Source organism: Hemitrygon akajei, chromosome 6 (assembly GCF_048418815.1).
Source record: "Hemitrygon akajei chromosome 6, sHemAka1.3, whole genome shotgun sequence".
Classification (NCBI taxonomy): domain Eukaryota; kingdom Metazoa; phylum Chordata; class Chondrichthyes; order Myliobatiformes; family Dasyatidae; genus Hemitrygon; species Hemitrygon akajei.
The window spans coordinates 90225760-90246180 of NC_133129.1; the positions used below are offsets into that span (position 1 = coordinate 90225760).

At 46.1% G+C, this 20421-nt stretch overlaps 1 protein-coding gene across 6 annotated transcripts in view; it reads right to left on the reverse strand.

Moving 5' to 3' along the window:
* The window catches only part of LOC140729248 (zinc finger CW-type PWWP domain protein 1-like), a 215769-nt gene that overhangs the window by 60808 nt on the left and 134540 nt on the right, over positions 1-20421 (reverse strand). For 5 of the 6 annotated variants that reach the window (XM_073048813.1, XM_073048812.1, XM_073048811.1 and 2 more), the window contains 3 exons: positions 17505-17595; positions 7911-7978; positions 4918-4981 (listed from right to left, as the gene is read on the reverse strand). In XM_073048813.1, the coding sequence (XP_072904914.1) occupies positions 4918-4981; positions 7911-7978; positions 17505-17595 (223 nt within the window). The remainder of the gene's footprint in view (positions 1-4917; positions 4982-7910; positions 7979-17504; positions 17596-20421) is intronic. The other variant, XM_073048814.1, reaches the window with a different exon arrangement.

The following is a 20421-nucleotide window of genomic DNA, read 5'->3' on the forward strand; positions in this document are numbered from 1 at the left end:
ACAGTCAGTACAGAGTGCCAAGGGGGGGGGCCAAGAAATCGCAGACTCCATTCAAGCCCTGTTACAGGAGAAAATTATTAGAACCGCTGCCTCGCCTTTCAATAGCCCCATTTGGCCCGTCTGTAAGAGGAACGGCTCCTGGCAGATGACCGTTGATTATAGGCAATTGAACAAGGCTGCACCCCCCCTCGCCGCCGCTGTACCTGACATTGTCACCCTTATTGAAGACATCGCAGGCCGTCCGCATAAACCCTGGTACGCTGTTGTCGATTTAGCGAATGCATTTTTCTCGATTCCCCTGCACTCAGATAGCCAAGACCAGTTTGCCTTTACTTGGGATAGCAGGCAATACACATTTTGTTGCCTGCCCCAAGGCTACATTCACAGCCCCACTATCTGCCATGGCCTTGTCTCCCGCGATTTACACAACATCCAATTCCCACCAGAGATTTTGATTGCACATTATATAGACGATATTCTTCACCAAGGTCCTTCTGAGACCATTGTGTCAAAGGCCCTTCACATGCTAATCGAATCCCTCAGGGGACGGGGCTGGGCCATTAATATGGAAAAGATACAGGGCCCCAGCCAGGGTGTCATTTTCCTCGGAGTACAATGGAACTCCGGGCACAGAAGCATACCCAATGCCGCCAAAAATAAAATTTTAAATTTTGCCGTCCCCTCGAATAAAACTGACACACAGAGATTCGTGGAGCTCCTGGGCTATTGGCGGCAGCATATACCCCACTTGACCATGCTTCTCCGGCCACTCTATAGGATCTCCAGGAAAAAATCCACAGTTCTTTGGGGGCCAGCGGAACAGGCTGCCTTTGATACAGCGAAACTAGCGATGTAACAAGCCATGCCACTTTCTTCCCGCCAGGCGGGTCTGCCTTTCAAGTTACAGGTCTCAGCGAGCGAGATGGTCGCCGAGTGGAGCCTCTGGCAGAAGACCCCAGGGCGTAGAGTCCCCCTCGGTTTCTGGACTAAGTCCCTACCTGAAGCGGCAGTGCGCTACAGCCCCTTCAAGCGCCAGCTACTAGCCTGCTACCTGGTGCTCCTCGCCACAGAACACCAAACAGGCACCGACCCTGTCGTCCTTCGCCCCCATCTCCCCATAATGCGATGGGTCAAGTCCCCCGATTCTACCCACAAGGAGGGCTGTGCCCAGAGGTCCTCCATTGTCAAGTGGAAGTGGTACATTGCGGACTGGGCTGAGCCCGGTCCTGAAGGGGTCAGCCGCCTCCATGAACAAGTCATGGCCCTGCCCCGGACATCCCCGAGGTACAACCCTCCCCAGCATGTTGGGGACAACCCTTCGATTCCCTCGACCCCAACAGCAAACTGCGCGCCTGGTTCACAGACGGCTCCAGCCGCTGGAAAGGGGGTAAACAATTTTGGAAAGCGGCAGCATTTCATCCCGCCACGGGTAGAATTTTAACCACCGAGGGGGAGGGGGGTTCCAGTCAACTTGCCAAGCTGGCGGCAGTAGCCCTCACCCTCCAAAACACTACCGGACCAGTCCACATCTATACTGACTCCTGGGCAGTAGCTAACGGCATTGCAGTGTGGATGGCCCGGTGGGAAATACACGGACGTCCCCTCTGGGGACAGCACCACTGGCATTTCATTTGGGACCAGGAAATTTCCTGTCCACCATGTGGATGCCCATACCCGGAAAGATAATGAAGAGGCAACGTTTAATGCTGCTGTGGACCAGTCTGCCCAAATATCATCTGCCACCACTTCCACCCCAGACACAGATCCCAGTGCACTAGCTGTGTGGGCACGCCGCAAAGGTGGCCACTTAGGGGCCGATGGCACGCGGCGCTGGGCTGAACAATTAGGTGTCGCCTTGACACTCAATCAATGTAAAACAACTGTAGATAACTGCCCCATCTGCCAGCTAGTCAAGCCGCGGGACTGGCCGATAAGGCCACCGGGCCACATTTGTCGCGGCACGGGAGCGGGTCAGGTATGGCAAATTGACTATATTGGACCGCTCCCGCGACAGAATAAGAAGCAGTATGTCCTCACGATGGTGGACACATACTCGGGTGTCCTGGTGGCGGTGCCCTGTGAGAGGGCCGACCAGAACGGCACCATCAGAGGATTACAGCACCTCTCCTCGCTCTATGGGGTCCCATGGGAGGTACAATCCGATCAGGGCTCACACTTTGCTGGGACCAAAGCCCAGACCTGGGCGGCTGAGCCGGGGATCTCGTGGCTGTTCCATATACCCCACCACCCCCAGGCATCAGGCTTAATTGAAAGAATGAACGGCCTGCTCAAGGAAAAATACGCACTCTGACACCCTTTTGCACGCTGCAGGGGTGGCTAAGTGTCCTTCAGCAGGCCGTCGACCAGTTAAACACACGGCCCACTAGCCAAGGGGGATCCCCACTGGCCCGCCACCTGGCACAGTCCCCATCTTCCGAATGGGAAACCACCGAACCCCCTGAGACCGAGGACTCGGGCAGAGTATGGATCCGACAGCCGCAGAGCCTCCCCAGAAAGGGAGAAATTGTCACGCGCGGTCCAGGGGACACCCGCTGGGTTGCCATTCCAGGTAAATCTGATTTGTCCTGTATACATACCCGGCATTTAACCAGACGGGAATGAGTTTCCTCCTACACCTACCCCAACCCCTCCACCCCCGTCTCCCTCTACAGGACAATGGTGCGACTCCAGTCATCCCTCCTGGTCACTGCAATGCTCGGCTCTGTGACAGCTGCCAACACCTTCCTCAGGGTCGCTTACGAGTTTGCCAGCAACACCCAACAGATCGGACTGCTGGATCTGCTTGCGGGCCCCAGCACACGCTGACAATGCGCTGCCACTCACGCCGATCCCGCTGGATGACATTGAGATAAACTGTTTACACAGACTGTTTGCTCCTGCTGGTTTTGGTATATCTGTTTGGGGGGGCCCTGCTGGCAGTCCTCCACCACTCTCCTCCCCACTACATAACATCTCGTCCCTTGACCCCCGATGGGGTGGGTGCTTCAGGAACTGGTATTTCCCTCCCTACAATTTGACCTCCACCCGAGTCCCCACCCTCAGTTATTCCACAGCCACTGAGTATACCTAACGAATGCTGGTGCAGACTCCGCAATGCGCACACTTCTAACTTTTCAGTTGGTCACAGCAACTGTGAGCGAAACTGGTACCCGGGTGCCCCAGTGACCACTGCCGACGATGCCGCTCAGCTGGGAGCTCCCTGGACCCTGAACGGGACCCACTGGATCTGCGGCCACCATACCTACCCGTGGCTCCCCACGAGCTGGTACGGCTGCTGCTTTCCAGCTTATGTGGTGCCCTTCATCCACCCCCTGAATGACGTTGGGGAGCATCCGGCGTACAACGGCCACCGGGACAAGAGGGCCATTACAGAGGCGGAGAGGTTCTGGATGATAGCCTTTCCCAGTTATGGTATGGCCCGGCTGTCCTGGGAGGTGATCCAGATGACCAGTGTGCTCGAGACTCTGGCCAATGAGATGGCAGTGGCACTGCAACACACGGAGGATGCCCTTACCCAAACGGCGGCAGAACTGACAGCTGTCAGGATGGTCGCCCTGCAGAACCGAATGGCACTGGACTACCTACTCGCTGCTGATCGTGGAACGTGTGCAGTGGTTGGTAAGGAATGCTGTACCTTTATCCCTGATGAGTCCAGCAACATCACTCACTTGGCCGCTCACATTCGGGACTCGGTGGCTAAAATTCAAAAATCAAGGGACCAGCTCCTCCAGCACAACACCTCATGGGGCAATTGGTGGCCGTTTGGGTCCCTAGGGGGGTGGTGGGCAACTGTCATTCACTGGTCCATCGCACTCATTCTTGTAATCATAGCTATTTCTATACTATGTTGCGCATGCCAGCTGATTAAGAGTGTCTCTGCATTTACTTAGCTGCTCAAAACTGGTTATTTCTGGTATATGCGATTTTGTTTCACCCTCTTATGTATGTTGGCTATTTGGTGCGTCTTCCGAGGGGTGGAGTGTATCCAGAGATACCGGCCACGTGACAGATGCACTGCCACCTGGCTGGTCGGAGGACACACCACATGCCAATCAACATTTGGTCCCTCCCAACTAATCAATGCACACCTAAATTATTGGTCACCTTAATTGGATTATCTCGTCCAGCCCCATGCTATAAAAGGTGAGACATGTGCCTGGCTTGGTCTCTCTTACAGACCACCTCATTGAAGGTAAGTGCATTGATTTATGTTTGGGAAGGTCTATCGTTTGTCCTGGTAAGGGAGCCGCAACTATCCAAGGTCAAGGGGGATAGCTGTTGTAGTGCTTTTCCCTTGTTCTCTGTATGTGTAACCGTACCCTGGCCCCACACTGCTTCCTGTGTATTGTAGTTGCTTGTGTTGACCCGACTTCCCCTTTAATCATATATGTCAAACTCAAGGCCCACGGGCCAAATCCGGCCCGCGGTGGAATTATCTTTGGCCCGTGAGATAATATCTAATTACTATTAAAGCTGGCCCCAGTAATCAAAGCGCCTATGGCGTATGATATGGCTAATGCTGAGTTTATTCAGGTACCAGGTTTTCAGGGTTTTTAGTGTTTATTCGGCAGTCTTCTTCATAAGAAACGGAATGTGTAAAGTGAAACACTTTGTAGTTATAGCAGAGACTGAGACACATGAGAGCAGGCTGAAAAAACGGAGGCAATGAAAGCTGCGTTTGCACGCGTCCGACTGATCCGGCCCGCATGAAGCTGCATTTTGCTCAATCCGGCCCGTGATCTAAAATGAGTTTGACACCACTGCCTTTAATAATAAATTCCTTATTATTAAAACTGTGTGTGTCCAGGCCACTACTGTTGAGACTCAAAGAACCAGTGATTTCCATCACAACAGGCACATCATCTAGATTTTTCAATGTATAAACTTGGTACTTCCCTTTTTCCTTCCTGGCTTTCTGCTGATGACTTCCAGCCACAATAGGCATCCTGTCTGCACTATCCTATAAGTAAATATAAATTTTATTTCATATATATGTACTGTAAAAAGATTTTGAATATATTAGGACTACATGACATTCCATGTTATTGCAATTTTTCTCCTAATTATATCTTGTGGTTAGTCACAAATAGAAATGGATGGGGGAACCAGAACTTACTTTATGGAACCATAAGCAGCAAGTCTTTAAGACTGCACTGGAAAAATGAATACTTAAGTAATGTAGGATCACTCAGAAACTGCAAAGTAGCAGATTACTCCTGGGGCTGAGAAAGTAACCTTTTAGATCTCAACTTTTGTCCCATCTATTATCACCCAACTTTGATCCCTCAACAAGATAAAACCAAAATTCCTACTTCCTACTTTTTTGCCTTCTGTTTTAAAGGAACTTTAATTACAACAGTTACAATACTACCCTCAATGTACTGAATTCACTCCTGCCCACTGGTACTGGAAGCTCACCAGAAAATTTATGGATACCACTTGTTCTCTCTTTAGGAACACAAAGCACAGGTGTATCCTTAGAAGAGGAGGCAGACTGCACAGATGGACCATTCAAAAACCACTTAACAATGCGATTTACATTGTAAAATGCATACTGGCATTTATGCACATTTTACTCCATATCTACACTTTAATCACTAACTTTATTTTTATATAATTCTTTATTCTTTATAGCGGTTGAATGTTGCTGTTTTTTGTTACACGTTGCGCCCTGACACACCACAGCAAATTCTGAATACATGTAAACGTATGCAGTGAATAAAGCCAATCCTTGATCCTTCAAAGACCCACTACAGACCCAGGAGTGAATGATCAAAGAAGTCCCCAGGATTGAATAACCCCCCCTGCAACTGGGTGCCCAAATATCTGGCTGAAGTGCCACCAAAGCTTGAGGACCAGCAGATTAAAATAATCAGTGGTACTGTAATCTCTTGGTTTTCACATACATATGGAGTACAGAAATAGCAGGCAGCCCAGGAGACAAGAGAATCAGCTTAAAAATCTTCTACAGGGGACTGTTTTATGTAGCACTCTCCACTCCAGATCTCCAGTCTAAATGGGAAGGACTCCCACACAAAGAAATCTCCACTGAGGACACCCTTAGCTCTAAGTGGGACATCCTTTTACAGGGGTTCCCAACCTTTTTTTATGCCATGAACCCCTACCATTAACTGAGGGGTCCATGCACCCCAGGTTGGGAACCCCTGGTTAAGCAATAGTAGAACAGACTGGCACAGTATGTTGAGATGTTAGACAAGGGTGAAGAATTGGAGAACAAGATGGTCAGAAAATGCCTCTGTGTGATTTGAAATGGCATCAGGAGGTGGCTCATATTATGTGACAGGTACCCGAGGAAGCTTTCAAGGCCTGGAACTGACAAGCATGTAGAACTGAATAGAAATTAGTTTATTCAGAACTGCCCAATAGCCTTAAGCCATCTTAACTCCTTTTGCAACAGGAGTGTCAACCATGAGATTCAGTGGCATGCAACTTACTCCTCCAACACCTTGTTCATTCCTATATCCAGTCAGAGTGTCCTCCACTGCAAAGGCCTAAACACGAGAACAGTTAACACCTTTACAACTTTCAGATGTGACATCTGCTCTCCTGGATAACTTTAAAACCACTCCTCTTCAAAGATTCAAACTCATTTAATGCTTCACTGTCTTGTCTATTAATTTACATCCAGTTTTGTTCAGTTCTTGTATTCACTGATCTGCACCAAATCCTGACTCTGGCGGCTTAAATTTTCACTTTTGTCTAGAAATCTTCCTTGGTCTGATCTTTCCCTTTCTTTAGAACATTCCCCAGCTCTCAAAGGTCTCTGCACTACGTAATTCTAGTGCAAGACTTACTCCATTTTTCCACCAGTACTGCCAAATCCCTCAGCCCTGGGCTTGCAATTCTCATCCTGACCCTTTATGCTTCTCCACCACTCTTTTAAATAAGTTTTGACTACTTGTCCTGATTACTTCCAACAAACAATCTTTGACCAGAGATATGAACTCGGTTTCTCATTCCACAAATTCTGCTTGAGACGCTGAGTGTTTCCAGCATTTTTAGTTTTATCTTCTAAGATCTCTTTACATCACTTAGTAACAATTTGTTTACTGTTAATACTCTTGATCTGCTGTGTTAGTAGTGCTACGTCAAAGCAAAGTTTTTTTGCGTTCAAGAGTCAAGGTTATTTATTGTCATTCTTCAGTACTTGCGTACATACTGCCTGTTACATCATTGGCACTTAGGGCAGCAATGAAGCTCGTCCATCACTGCCTGTCCATACCATCACACACAGATATAGGATTCTTCATTGATGTTTCCGTAACAATTTTTTTTGACCAGTCAGTGTTGTTACCCCTCACCTGAACCCCTGAATCTGGAGAGCCGGTGGACCACTCTTAGTCTGGCCTCTACCCTTTGACCTGCTTGGCATGGGTGACCCTACCAAGAGCCAAAGCATAAAGTCCTGACTCCAGCCAACATAGCTCTCTGGTCACTGAGTCATGCAAGCCTCCAAACCCTACGACAAGGTTGTGGTCCGCTTGGAGGTCTTTCTTCAGTACTGGAGCATAAGGGGGTATGAAATGATTGTTACTCTGGATTCAGGCATTTCGCTCTGTACTGAAGAATGACAATAAACAACCGTGAATCTTGATTCTTGCATTCAGAACATTCACAATCGCACACTTTTCAGCACAGATTAATTAAACATAACCAAAGGTGAGTACTGCATGCTGGAGCACAAACAATCTGCTGGAGGAACTCAGCAGCATCTGTAGAGGGAAAGGAATGACTGAAATTTCAGACTGAAACCCTGCATCATGAACATTCTAGCCCAGAGATGTTAAGATCTAACTGCAGCATTCATACAGCAATCTCCACAGAGGTATCTTAGCTCGGACAGGTGACATTTTTTTGCTGTAACTTACTTCATTCCAATCATCTTCAACATTCTTGGATTTGGATCTTTTTGTTTTCTTGATGTTACAAGGAACTTCTATGGAATGAAACAAATGCTTCAGTGGTGGTGATTCACAACATTTAAATATTGAGAAAGAATAATTACGCTCTGACTGCATCATAGCCAATCAGTCTTGTCCTCAATTTTCATCACCTAAATTAGTACAACTCTTTACAGTACCAGTGACACTGTCATGGTTCTGGTTGGCCATTCCTCTTTAACACTTCTTTCTCCCTGATCATGCCCCAATTTCAGTCAATTGCTGCTAGTTACCCAATTACCGTACATCTGGCCTTCATCAGAGACTGGGAAATAAATACGATGGTGACTCTATCACAGGTTGCCAGTTCGTTGGTCAATTCTCGTGTGATACTTCGTTCCCTGTTCCGATTAGAACCAGTAGTTCTAAGTTCCGCTCTAGTTTCTAGAGAATCCCTGTGAATCCCGTCTCCTTGTCAAGATCCCTCTGGTTTCCTGCTCTTACGTTCATGTCTACGCCAGCCTCCCCAACTGAGTCGACATGGCAGTGTCCTGCACTTGGGTTCTCGTCCGTCGCCCCCGTGTAACAGAACGAACTGGACAGAATGAACCCAGCGGACATGGACCCGGTGCAACAGGTCCTCATTAGCCAGGGCCCCCTACTGGGCATACATGAGCAACTACTCAGAGAAGTCATGAAAGATCTTCGTGCCCTATCCGAGGATGTAAAGAAGGTCAGTGAGCAGGTTGACCGGGTATCCGCTCCCCTTACTCCGTCCCTTCCACGAACCCAGTCTGACCAAACCGCACAGCCTGGGATGGCTACGCCCCTTGGCTCGGCAACACAATCGCCTCGAGAGCCTTACGTACCCGAACCAGAACCCTACGCTGGGGACCTCGGGAAGTGCCAGGCTTTCTTACTGCAGTGCTCTCTGGGTTTTGAGCAACAGCCACGTACATACAGCTTGGACAGATCAAAAATTGCGTACATCATGGGGCTGTTACGAGGGGATGCCTTATCATGGGCCACCGCAATCTGGGACAACCAGCCAGAGGTCTGTTCCTCCTTTTCCACCTTCATCTCCGAAATGAGGAAAGCTTTTCAACAGCCCATTCGCGGGAAAGACACCGCTAGGCACCTTCTGACTCTCTGTCAGGGCTCGCGAAGTGTAGCAATATACTCCGTAGAGTTCCGAACATTAACGGCCAACTCTGGGTGGAATGACGAAGCACTACAGGAAGTGTTTCGACGGGGGTCTCTCTGACAAGATAAAAGATGAATTAGCAGCCAGGGATGACACGACTCTTTGGTCTCTCTAGCCACCAGGGTAGATAATTGACTTCGAGAACGTCTGAGAGAAAAGACTGGTCACTCCGCTCCTCAGGTCATCCTACGGCCCACCTTACCATCTTCAGCCAGCCTCTCTTCCCCGTCCACTCCTAGTGTAGCCCCTGCTCCAACTGTTCTGGTGAATCAGATGACACTCCCTTCAGTTCCCCAAGCCTGGATGCAGATCCAAGCTACTGTAACCTACAACCAACAATCCCTTGTCTACCTTGATAGACTCTGGTGCTGAGGGGAATCTGTTGGATGAAGACATAGCTGCCCAGGACGGAATTCCTCGGGAGCCGTTGTCTACCCCTCTGGAAGCCCGGGCACTGGACGGAAGAATTCTGGCTCGAGTCACTCACCGTACTCCACCACTGTCTTTGATCCTCTCTGGGAATCATCAGGACCAGGTACAATTTAACCTAATCTCCTCTCCTCAAGCCCCGATAGTACTTGGATACCCCTGGTTATACCGCCATAATCCTGGCATTGATTAGTCTACCGGGAGGATAGCCAGCTGGAGCCCGTTTTGCCACGCCACCTGTCTGCCGTCGGCCCTATCCCCTAGGGAGGATACAGTGACCTCGCCTGTCTTTGAAACCCTTGACTTGGTTCGGTGACGTCATCGTCGAGAATGGCAGCTTAAGTCACTAGCTCCTCCGGAAAAACGCGTATTAAGCCCCGTTAACCCATCAAATATATTTTTTGAAAAATATTTGAACTGAAAAGAGGGGCAAGAATGGGGAAAAAGAATGGAAATTAAAAAAGCGACACTGCGGAGCCTGCGTCCGAGAGGAGTGCAGCAAGCGGCTCTCCTACCCGACTGCGTGCTAGCGAGGCGGACGCTGGGCCTCGTTCAGGCGAAGCGGCGAATGTGTTCGAAATCCTGAAAGAAAGAATGGAGGTCCAGGAAGATATAAAACAGCAGCTCTGGGATATTAAGTCAGAACTCGCCAACGTCAATCAAAAAATAGCGGTGGCAGAGAGTCGAATTGAGAAGGTGGAAGATCATGTTCAAAACGTGGAACGGATTCTGAGTAAGACAATAAAAATATTACATCACCAAGAAGGCAAACTGCTTTTTTATTTTTATTGTTTTTTTTTAAACTTTTTTTTATTGTTTTCAAATAGTTACAGAATAAATGTGTATGAAAAAAAAATGTTACCCAGCCCCCCTCCCCTTAACCCCTCCCCCCTAACATCCCTATTAAAAAAAATAAGAAAGAAAAAAAAAGGGAATGCCTGGATGTTGGAAGATCCCCACATGCCCCACGGAGTTCTCATTTTTTTAATATGTTAAAATTCTTTTTCTTTTTACTGGCCCATTAAGCCCATTAACATTAAAACTTAAAAAATTTAGTAGATTAGTCATTATTTTTTTTTATTATATTACTCCAATCTATAATAATACCTAATCTTTCCACTTTCGTGGTATCCTGGGAAATCTTTATAAAAATCTCCATGTTGCTATCTGTGTCCCCACCAATCATCCAGGCAAAAAGATAGAAAAAAATTAAAATATAAAAAAAACCAAAATACCCCCCTACTAATGTTGTGGAAAAAAAACACAACATTACCCCCCTCTGCTGTACGGGTCATGGCAACCGCCATGATTACACACGTGAATCCCGCAGTAACCGATCCACAGCCTCCCAGCCCCCCCGCAACATAAAAAAGTATATGTATAAGAAGAGAAAAAAAAACTATTCTCATTTAGTATTTCTAAAATTTTGCTTTTCTCTTCTATAATATCCATCACTTCTGTTCCTTGGGTCTATCTTCATCTTTAATCCATCACGTTTGGAAGCCTCTATGTGTAATTAGCAAATAGATGGAAGTTCTTGTACAAACTCCTCCGCTTTTCGATAATCGGAAAAAAAAAATTTTCCCTCTTCCAAAAAAATTATCAGTGTTGCTGGATGACGCATTGTAAATTTATAACCCTTTTCCCATAAGGCTTTTTTCACTGTGTTAAATTCCTTCTTTCTCTTCAACAGGTTGTAACTTATATCCGGATAAAAAAGAACTGGTTTCCCTGCTATCATCAGTGGCCCGTTTCTATTTTTGGCACTTTGGGCAGCAGCCTTCAGGATCTTTTCTTTGTCTTGGTATCGTAAGCATTTTATCAAAATTGATCGTGGGTTTTGATCAGCTCGAGGTCTTGACCTTAAAGATCTATGCGCCCTTTCAATCTCAATTGGAGTTTCTCTTTCCATTTTCAATTTTTTAGGGATCCATTTTTGAAAAAAATTTATTGGATCTTCTCCTTCTATATCTTCTTTAAGTCCAACAATTTTAATATTATTTCGTCTACTGAGATTTTCAAGCTTATCAATTTTTTCCATAAATTGTTTTCTTTCTGATGTCCAAACAGTATTTTCCTTTTCCATTTTGTCCATTCTTTCAACCATATCTTCCGTTGTAGTTTCCAAGTCCGTAATTCTTTTTTCCATTTTTTCCTGTCTCTTTGCCATTTTATCAAGCATAGTCTCCATATTGGTCATTTTTTTTCGAGTATTTTTTGATTATTTTTAATTACTTTTAATGTGTCTAATTTACGCATTATTTGCCTCAAAGTCTTTTCTATATTTCTAGAAGGACTTTTATCTCCTTCAGCAGATCCTTCCGAGAGATTTGACTCTCCCTCTGATTCGCTATCACTTTCAGTTGCAGTGGTAGCTGGGCTTTGTAGTTCTTGTTGCTCCCATTTGCGCATGCTCCATCCTTCGTGTTTGTGCAGCTCACGATGGTCTTTTCCTGTGGCCAATGTTGCCACAGTCTCCTGTTCCGTATCGCCGGTGATATAATGTACCTAAGACCGCGGTTCCTCGGTAGACGTGGGCCTTGTTCTTGTTCCAACTTGCGTAGTCTTCCCGGTATTAGTTTTCTTCATCTTCCTTCCTTGAGGCATAGCTTGACACAGTCCGGAGTCGTTTATAAGTAACTTTTAGAAAGTATTGACTAACTTTTCTTCATTTAAACATTAATTTATTAACTTTTTACGGGAGAGCTGGGTCCCTGCGTCTCAATCCTACGTCATCACGTGATGTCCCCCCGAAGGCAAACTGCTTGACCTGAAGGGAAGATCATGGCGGAAAAATATCAGAATCTATAACGTTCCCGAAGGAGCGGAGGGCTCGTCTATGACGGAGTTTGTCGGAAAGTTACTGCGGGACGCACTGGAGCTTCCCTCTGCTATGGAGCTGGAAGTCGAAAGAGCCCACCGCGTGCTCGTCCCGAAACCTACCCAAGATAGAAAGCCACGCTCAATAATAATTAAATTCCTTTGGTACAGCACCAAGGCAGAGATTCTACGAAGGGCCTGGGATAAGAAGAGAGTATTTTTCAACAATAAATTAATATATTTCGACCAAGATTACCCCCCTGCGGTCCTGCAGAAACACAAAGAATACTCTGAAGGAAAGCGAGTACTAAAGCAAAACAAGATTAGATTTCAAACTCCATACCCTGCTAAACTTCGACTGTTTTATGACAACGGGACGTAGTTGTACCAGACAGTGGAAGAGGCAACTACAGACATGGAGGCCAGAGGGTTGCCTGTCAGCATCACCAAAACGAGGGAAAGCCTGGCTGAGGAATTATCCCGCTCCGTTTGGGAAATACTGCGAGAATCGAGAAGGAGACTGGAGGAGGCCCAGAGAAATATACCAGGAGGAGACCAGGAGTTTCCCAAAGACAGTCCTCACCCCCTTCAGAAGAGCTATAAGGTTTGGCTAACTTTAAATATGTTGAGAAGCTAAATGGAAGCAAATGTACATGGTGATATACCTATCTTGAGAAATACATTATAATGTGGATTTTATATTACTTAGTCTCCCACTGAACGAAACTACGACGTGGGGAACCAGGAGCTATTAGCGGTCAAACTGGCGTTGGAAGAGTGGAGGCAATGATTGGAGGGGTCGGAACACCCATTCATCGTCTGGACAGACCACAAGAACCTTGAATATATCCAGACCGCCAAACGCCTGAATTCCCGCCAGGCCTGTTGGGCATTATTTTTTAGCCGGTTCAGGTTCTCCCTCACCTATCGTCCGGGGTCCAAGAACGGGAAGCCCGATGCCCTCTCCCGTCAATACGTTTCCGAGGAGGATCTTCCCAACCCCGGGACCATTCTTCCACCATCCTGTGTAGTGGCTGCCCTCACCTGGGAGATCGAGTCCAAAGTCAAAGAGGCTCAAAGGACGCAACCCGACCCAAGCACCGGACCTCCCAATCGCCTCTTTGTACCCGATGCTGTTCAATCACGGGTCCTACAGTGGGGGCACACTTCTCGCTTTGCCTGCCATCCTGGAGTCAATTGGACCCTGACCCTCCTGAAGAGGCATTTCTGGTGGCCCTCCATGGACGCTGACACCCGTTCCTATGTTTCCGCATGTTCCGTCTGCGCCCGTGGAAAAGCCTCCCATCGGCCACCTGCGGGATTACTCCGTCCCCTACCTGTACCTGGGCGTCCCTGGTCTCATATCGCTTTAGATTCCATCACCGGTCTACCCTCTTCACATGGAGACACTGCCATACTCACTGTGGTGGATCGTTTCTCCAAGTCAGTGCATTTTGTGGCCCTCCCTAAACTACCTCCCACGCAGGAGACTGCAGATCTTCTCGTCCACCACGTCTTCCACATCCACGGAATCCCCGCGGACATCATCTCCGATCAAGATCCCCAGTTTGTCTCACAGGTTATGGAAGGCCTTCTGTCAAGCCTTAGGTGCAACTGTCAGCCTGTCGTCCGGCTTCCACCCCAGACGGAACGGGTCAACCAAGACCTGGAGGCAACGTTACGTTGTGTAACGGCAAACCACCCGTCAACCTGGAGCGACCATCTCCCGTGGGTTGAGTACGCCCACAGCTCCCTGGTGAGCTCTGCCATTGGGAGGTTCCCGTTCGCGTGCTCCCTTGGGTACTAACCCCAGCTGTTCCCCGCACAGGAAACCGTTGGTTTGGAACAAGGTTAATCAGTGCTGGAAGATTTGGGAGGAGACTCACACGGTCCTACTGAAATCAACAAATCAAAATAAGAAAATGGCCGACCGACACCGGACTCCAGCGCCGGAGTACCAACCGGGGCAGATGGTGTGGCTTTCCTCCAGGACATCTCTCACAAATGCGAACATAGGAAACTCCCCCCCCCCCCACCCCCCCACCGCTTCCTGGGACCATCCAAGGTCGATAGGATTATCAATCCCACAGCAGTCCGCCTCGCGCTGCCAAAGTCCATGCATATTCACCCAACCTTTCACGTGTCTCAGTTGAAACCAGTCTCCGTCAGCCCTTTGTGTCCCCCAGCTGAGACTCCTCCCCCTGCCCGGCTCATCGACAACCATCCAGCATACACCGTCTGACGACTGCTAGATGTGTGCCGTTGGGGCAGGAGCTTCCAATACCTGGTGGACTAGGAGTGGTACGGTCCTGAAGAGCGTTCCTGGGTCCCCCGCTCCTTTATCCTAGACCCTTCCCTCATCCAGGACTTCCATCGGGACCATCCAGACAGGCCTGGAGGAACGCCGGGAGGCTCCCATTGGGGGGGGGGGGGCGGGGGTACTGTCATGGTTCCGGTTGGCCGTTCCCCTTTAACACTTCTTTCTCCCTGATCATGCCCCAATTTCAGTCAATTGCTGCTAGTTACCCAATTACCGTACATCTGGTCTTCATCAGAGACTGGGAAATAAATACGATGGCAACTCTATCACAGGTTGCCAGTTCGTTGGTCAATTCTCGTGTGATACTTCGTTCCGTGTTCCGATTAGAACTGGTAGTTCTAAGTTCCGCTCTAGTTTCTAGAGAGTCCCTGTGAATCCTGTCTCCTTGTCAAAATTCCTCTGGTTTCCTGCTCTACGTTCAGGTCTACACCAGCCTCCCCAACTGAGTTGACGTGCCAGTGTCCTGCACTTGGGTTCTCCTCCTTCGCCCCTGTGTAACAGACACAGATTCAATTCCCACCACTGTCTGTAAGGAATTTGTATGTTCTCCCCATGACCACATGGGTTTCCTCCAGGCACTCCAGTTTCCTCCTACAGTCCAAAGATGTTCTGGTTGGTAGGTTAATTGATCATTGTAAATTGTCCTGTGATTTGGCTCGGGTTAAATTGGGGATTGCTGGGTGGCGCGGTTGGAAGGGTTGGAACATTCTGGTCTGCACTGTATCTCAATCAATCAATCAATAAATAAATAAATACAGGGAGACATTCAGTCTAGGCTGATTCCCATTAGTGTTAGTTATAAGAAAAGACTGGTCACATTTGAGCATCAGTTCAACTTGTAAGTAATTATCTGTGATCCTTTCCCCAGGTAGAGTCTTAATTCAATGAATCAGTATGTAAATGATCTATCCTATAAACAAATAAATAAAGTCTCATGAAAAAGCAGAAGATATTAGGGTGAAATTGTTTTTATCATATTCATGCTGCTACAAACAGTGAATGGAGGCATTATTGAAGATGCGTTGTTAGCGGAAGAACTTTTATCCCCAAAAAAATCCCATGATCTAACTTAGTAGATGCATGAAAAAAAAGATCTGATTCTTACTTCGATGGAACAATTTCTTGGGGTGTAGGCAAATTAAGCAGATATCTTATGTTAGGTCTTTTAGGAGTTTGAGGAGAATTGGTACGTCACTAAAGACACTTGCAAATTTCTACAGATGTACCATGGAGAGGATTCTGGCTGACTGCATCAGTATGGAATAGAGGTGCTACTGCAAAAGATTGAAATAAGCTGCAGAGAATTGTAAACTCAGTCAGCTCCATCATGGGCACTAGCCTCCCCAGCATCAGGACATCTTCAAGGAGTGGTGCCTCAAAAATGCAGCATCCATTATTAAGGACCCCCATCACTCAGGACATGCCCTCTTCTCATTGCTACCATCAGTAAGGAGGTACAGAAGCCTGATTATGATTATACACACTCATTATTATTATTCAGGAACAGCTTCTTCCCCCCGCCATCCAATTTCTGAATGGACATTGAACCCATGGTCACTACCTCACTACTTTTTTATTTCTGTTTTTGCACTATTTATTTAATTGGACTTTTATACATATACTGCATGTCACTCGCTTCAATTGTTTGCATGATTTGTCTTTTTTTACCCCTTTCACTTGTGCATCACTTGTTGGTATTTTATTTTTATTATGTTTTAATTAGGTTCTTTCAGGTTTCTTGCTTTATGGCCACATGTGGAGATATTAAACCTGATTCCGACTCTACTTGTTCAAGCAAATGAGGAGTTGTGTGCTTGTTTGGAACATCCTGGCAAATTGATGTAGAGCTAGCTCCAGGCCACTTTCATCAATTTCATTGTTGTGGTTATGGCTTAAAAATCATCCAAAACTGAAATGATCAGCTTTAGTAATTTTCTTTTAAAATTCTTCACTTTATTTTTAGATCACATTCTGTCTATACTAATGGACACGTAAGTGACTGCATGTGCTGGAATATGAAGCAACAGAACAATTTGTTGGAAGAACTTAGGTGAAGTAGCAAATGTAGAAAGAAAGAAAATGTTGATATTGCATGTCGAAACCCTGATGGGTTTCTGATGCAGGGTTTTGTCCCAAAACTTCAAAAATCGGTGGAATTCGTTGCCACAGGTGGCTGTGGAGGCCAAATCATTGGGTATATGCAAGGCAAAGATTGATAGATTCCTAATTAGTCAGGGCATGAAGGGATATGAAGAGAAGGCAGGAGACTGGCGCTGAGAGGGAAATGGATCAGCAATGATGAAATGGCAGAGCAGACTCGATGGGCCAAATTTAATTCTGCTCCTATATCTTATGGTCTTATGATCTTAATTCACTTCCTCCCACAGATAGTGTTTGGCCCACTGAATTTCACCAGCAGTTTGTTTATTTCTGTCTATAACAAGGCATTTCAACAAGATTATTTACATAAGACCCTTTCCATACTGCAGATACATGCTTGCACTGTGAAAATTATTGCCATGCCATTTACTAATAGTATGTAAGCCAGCAACTTCCTTCAGCAACTTTTCAGCCTCCCAGTTTGAGTTTATTTGAACCCTGCATCGCCACTTTCTTTCCCAAATGTTGGTGCTGACAGATTGCCCCACTGTCTTCATTATTGGTCATGTTTGTTTCTGTTATAAACCTACTGCCTTATTTAATTTAAAATGTCACACCTTTGAATAAGGGTGTTTTGTAGAGAATGTATGTGCCAAAGAAAATATTAACTTCTATGAATTTTGTCAAACTGAACACAACCAACAGTTACCTAGTGATCCTTGACTGGAATTATGATCCGAAAGTTCAGCTCCTCCATTTCTCTTGTATCGAACAGCAAATCCAAACAGAGAAAGCCGTTCCTGCCACAAAAGACAATGATTGAAGCCAGAAGTGCTTTAGTATTGTGTGCCCCTTCATATGTGAACAACTGACACATTTGTATTCTCACACTGATTATACAATCCAAATGTATTTCCATCAGAAAGGACTTCCCATACTGCAGGTACACGCTTGCACTGTGAAAATTACTGCCATGTCACTCACTAATAGCATGTAAGCCAGCAATGTTATACCACACAAACACACTCCCACACTGCTAATTCACTCCCAAACCACAGAATACTGTCATTCCAATTACACATTTTTCTCTATTCCATCTTTCTCTAACTCCTTCATCTTCTGAACTTTTATAGTCCGTGTCTCTCTTTGATTATGAGGCTATCAAAATTATGGCCTTCTCCCTGCTTTGTGCAGCTGGATCCTGGACTTAGTCAGATCGCCAGCAGATGGAAAAAGTTTCCTCTGTCCCTCAAAACGAGCCCCCCAGGGCTGTGTCCTAAGCCCCCTCGTTTACTCTCTGTATACCTGTGACTGTGTAACCACCCACAGCTCCAATCTGCTAAGTAAATTTGCAGATGATATTACATTGACTGGTTTTATCTCAAATAATAATGAGGTAGCCTACAGAGAAGAAGTCATCACCCTGACAGTGGTGTCAAGAAAACAACCTCTCCCTCAATGTTGCAAAAACAAAGCAGCTGGTTGTGGACTATAGGAGGAACGGAGACAGGCTCAACCCTATAGATGTCAATGGATCTGGGGTTGAGAGGGTGAACACTTTCAAGTTCCTCAGTATATACAACACAGAGGATCTAACTTGGTCTGTACATACCAGCTGTGTGGTGAAAAAAGCACAACAGCACCTCTTTAATCTCAGAGAATTAAAGAAGTTCGGCATGAGTTCCCAAATCCTAAGGTTTTTCTACAGGGACACAATTGAGAACATCCTGACTGGCTGTATCACTGCCTGGCATAGGAATTGTACTACTCTCAATCATAGGGCTCTGCAGACAGCCCAGCGCATCTGCTGATGTGAACTTCCCACTATTCAGGACACTTACAAAGACAGGTGCATAAAAAGGGCCCAAAGGATCATTGGGGATCTAAGTCTGTCCACAAACTGTTCCAGCCGCTACCATTACAGGAAAAGGTACCGCAGCATTAAAGCCAGGACCAACAGGCTCTGGGACAGCTTTTTCCACCAGGCCATCAGCCTGATTAATTCACGCTGATGCAATTGTATTTCTAGGCTATATGGACTGTTCTGTTGTATATCTTGCTGTACATACTATTTATTACAAATTACTATAACTTGCACATTGCACATTCAGATGGAGACAATGTAAAAATTGTTACTCCTCATGTATGTGAAGGTTGTAAGAAATAAAGTCAATTTAATTCAATGTAGGGAAGATATGTTACCACTCTCACCCCGCAGTTCCAATTCTACTTCTGCCTCTCACTCTCTCATTACCTGCATTCTATATGAACAGAGGAATTTTCAATTTCTCTTTAACCACCTACTTGTTTGTTCTTTTGGAATTCCTGATGTATCTGCCTTTGTTTTCCATCACTCTTCCTGGTCCTGCTCCTACTGACCTTCATTCTTCCCTTTGAGTTCACTTCACCTGTATCTCCACAGTTTTCCACACTCTATCTCAAAGGGTGGGATTTCACTTCATGCCATAGTGTGAAATGACCAAAAAAGGTATAGGATTTTCTCCTTACATTACCCTTAAGTTTCATTATTAATATCGTACAAAAGGGGAGAGAGATAAAATATCAATTGTTTATAGAGTCATTGAACACAAAAGCACAGAAACAGGCCTTTCGGGTCATCTATTTCATGCCAAATGATTTATCTACCTAGTCCCATTGACCTGACCAAGACCATAGCCCTCTTTATCCCCCCCCCCCCCATCCATGTGCCTATCCAAATTTCTCTTAAATGTTGAAACTGACCTGCATCCACCATTTGTGCTGGCAGCTCATTCTACTTTCATCACCCTCTGAGTGAAGAAGATCCCCCTCATGTTCCCCTTAAACATTTTATCTTTCATCCTCAACCCATGACCTCTAGTTGTAGTCCTACGCAACCTCAGTGGAAAAGCTGCTTACATTTAACTATCTAATTTATCCTCATAATTTTGTATACCTCTATCAAATCTCCCTTCAATCTTCTACATTCAAAGGAATACAGTCCAAGAGATTTGAGCTCTCAGATAACTCTTACCGAGGTCTCAGACCTTAATTAGCTTGTTAGGGCTGTGGCTTGTTCACAGTCATCATTAGGAAAGGCCAGGTGACGCAAATTTCAAAGCTTTATAAATACCCTGACTCCTCAAACCTTGTCCCAACAATCAGCAGCCATGGGCTCCTCTAAGTAGCTGCCTAGCACTCTGAAAATTAAAATAAATGATGCCCACAAAGCAGGAGAAGGCTATAAGAAGATAGCAAAGCTTTTTCAGGTAGCCGGTTCCTCAGTTCATAATGTAATTAAGAAATGGCAGTTAACAGGAACGGTGAAGGTCAAATTGAGGTCTGGAAGACCAAGAAAACTTTCTGAGAGAACTGCTCATAGGATTGCTAGAAAGGCAAATCAAAACCCCCGTTTGACTGCAAAAGACCTTCAGGAAGATTTAGCAGACTCTGGAGAGGTGGTACACTGTTCTACTGTGCAACGACACCTGCACAAATATGACCTTCATGGAAGAGTCATCAGAAGAAAACTTTTCCTGCGTCCTCACCACAAAATTCAGCATCAGAAGTTTGCAAAGGAACATCTAAACAAGCCTGAAGCATTTTAGAAACAAGTCCTGTGGACTGATGAAGTTAAAATAGAACTT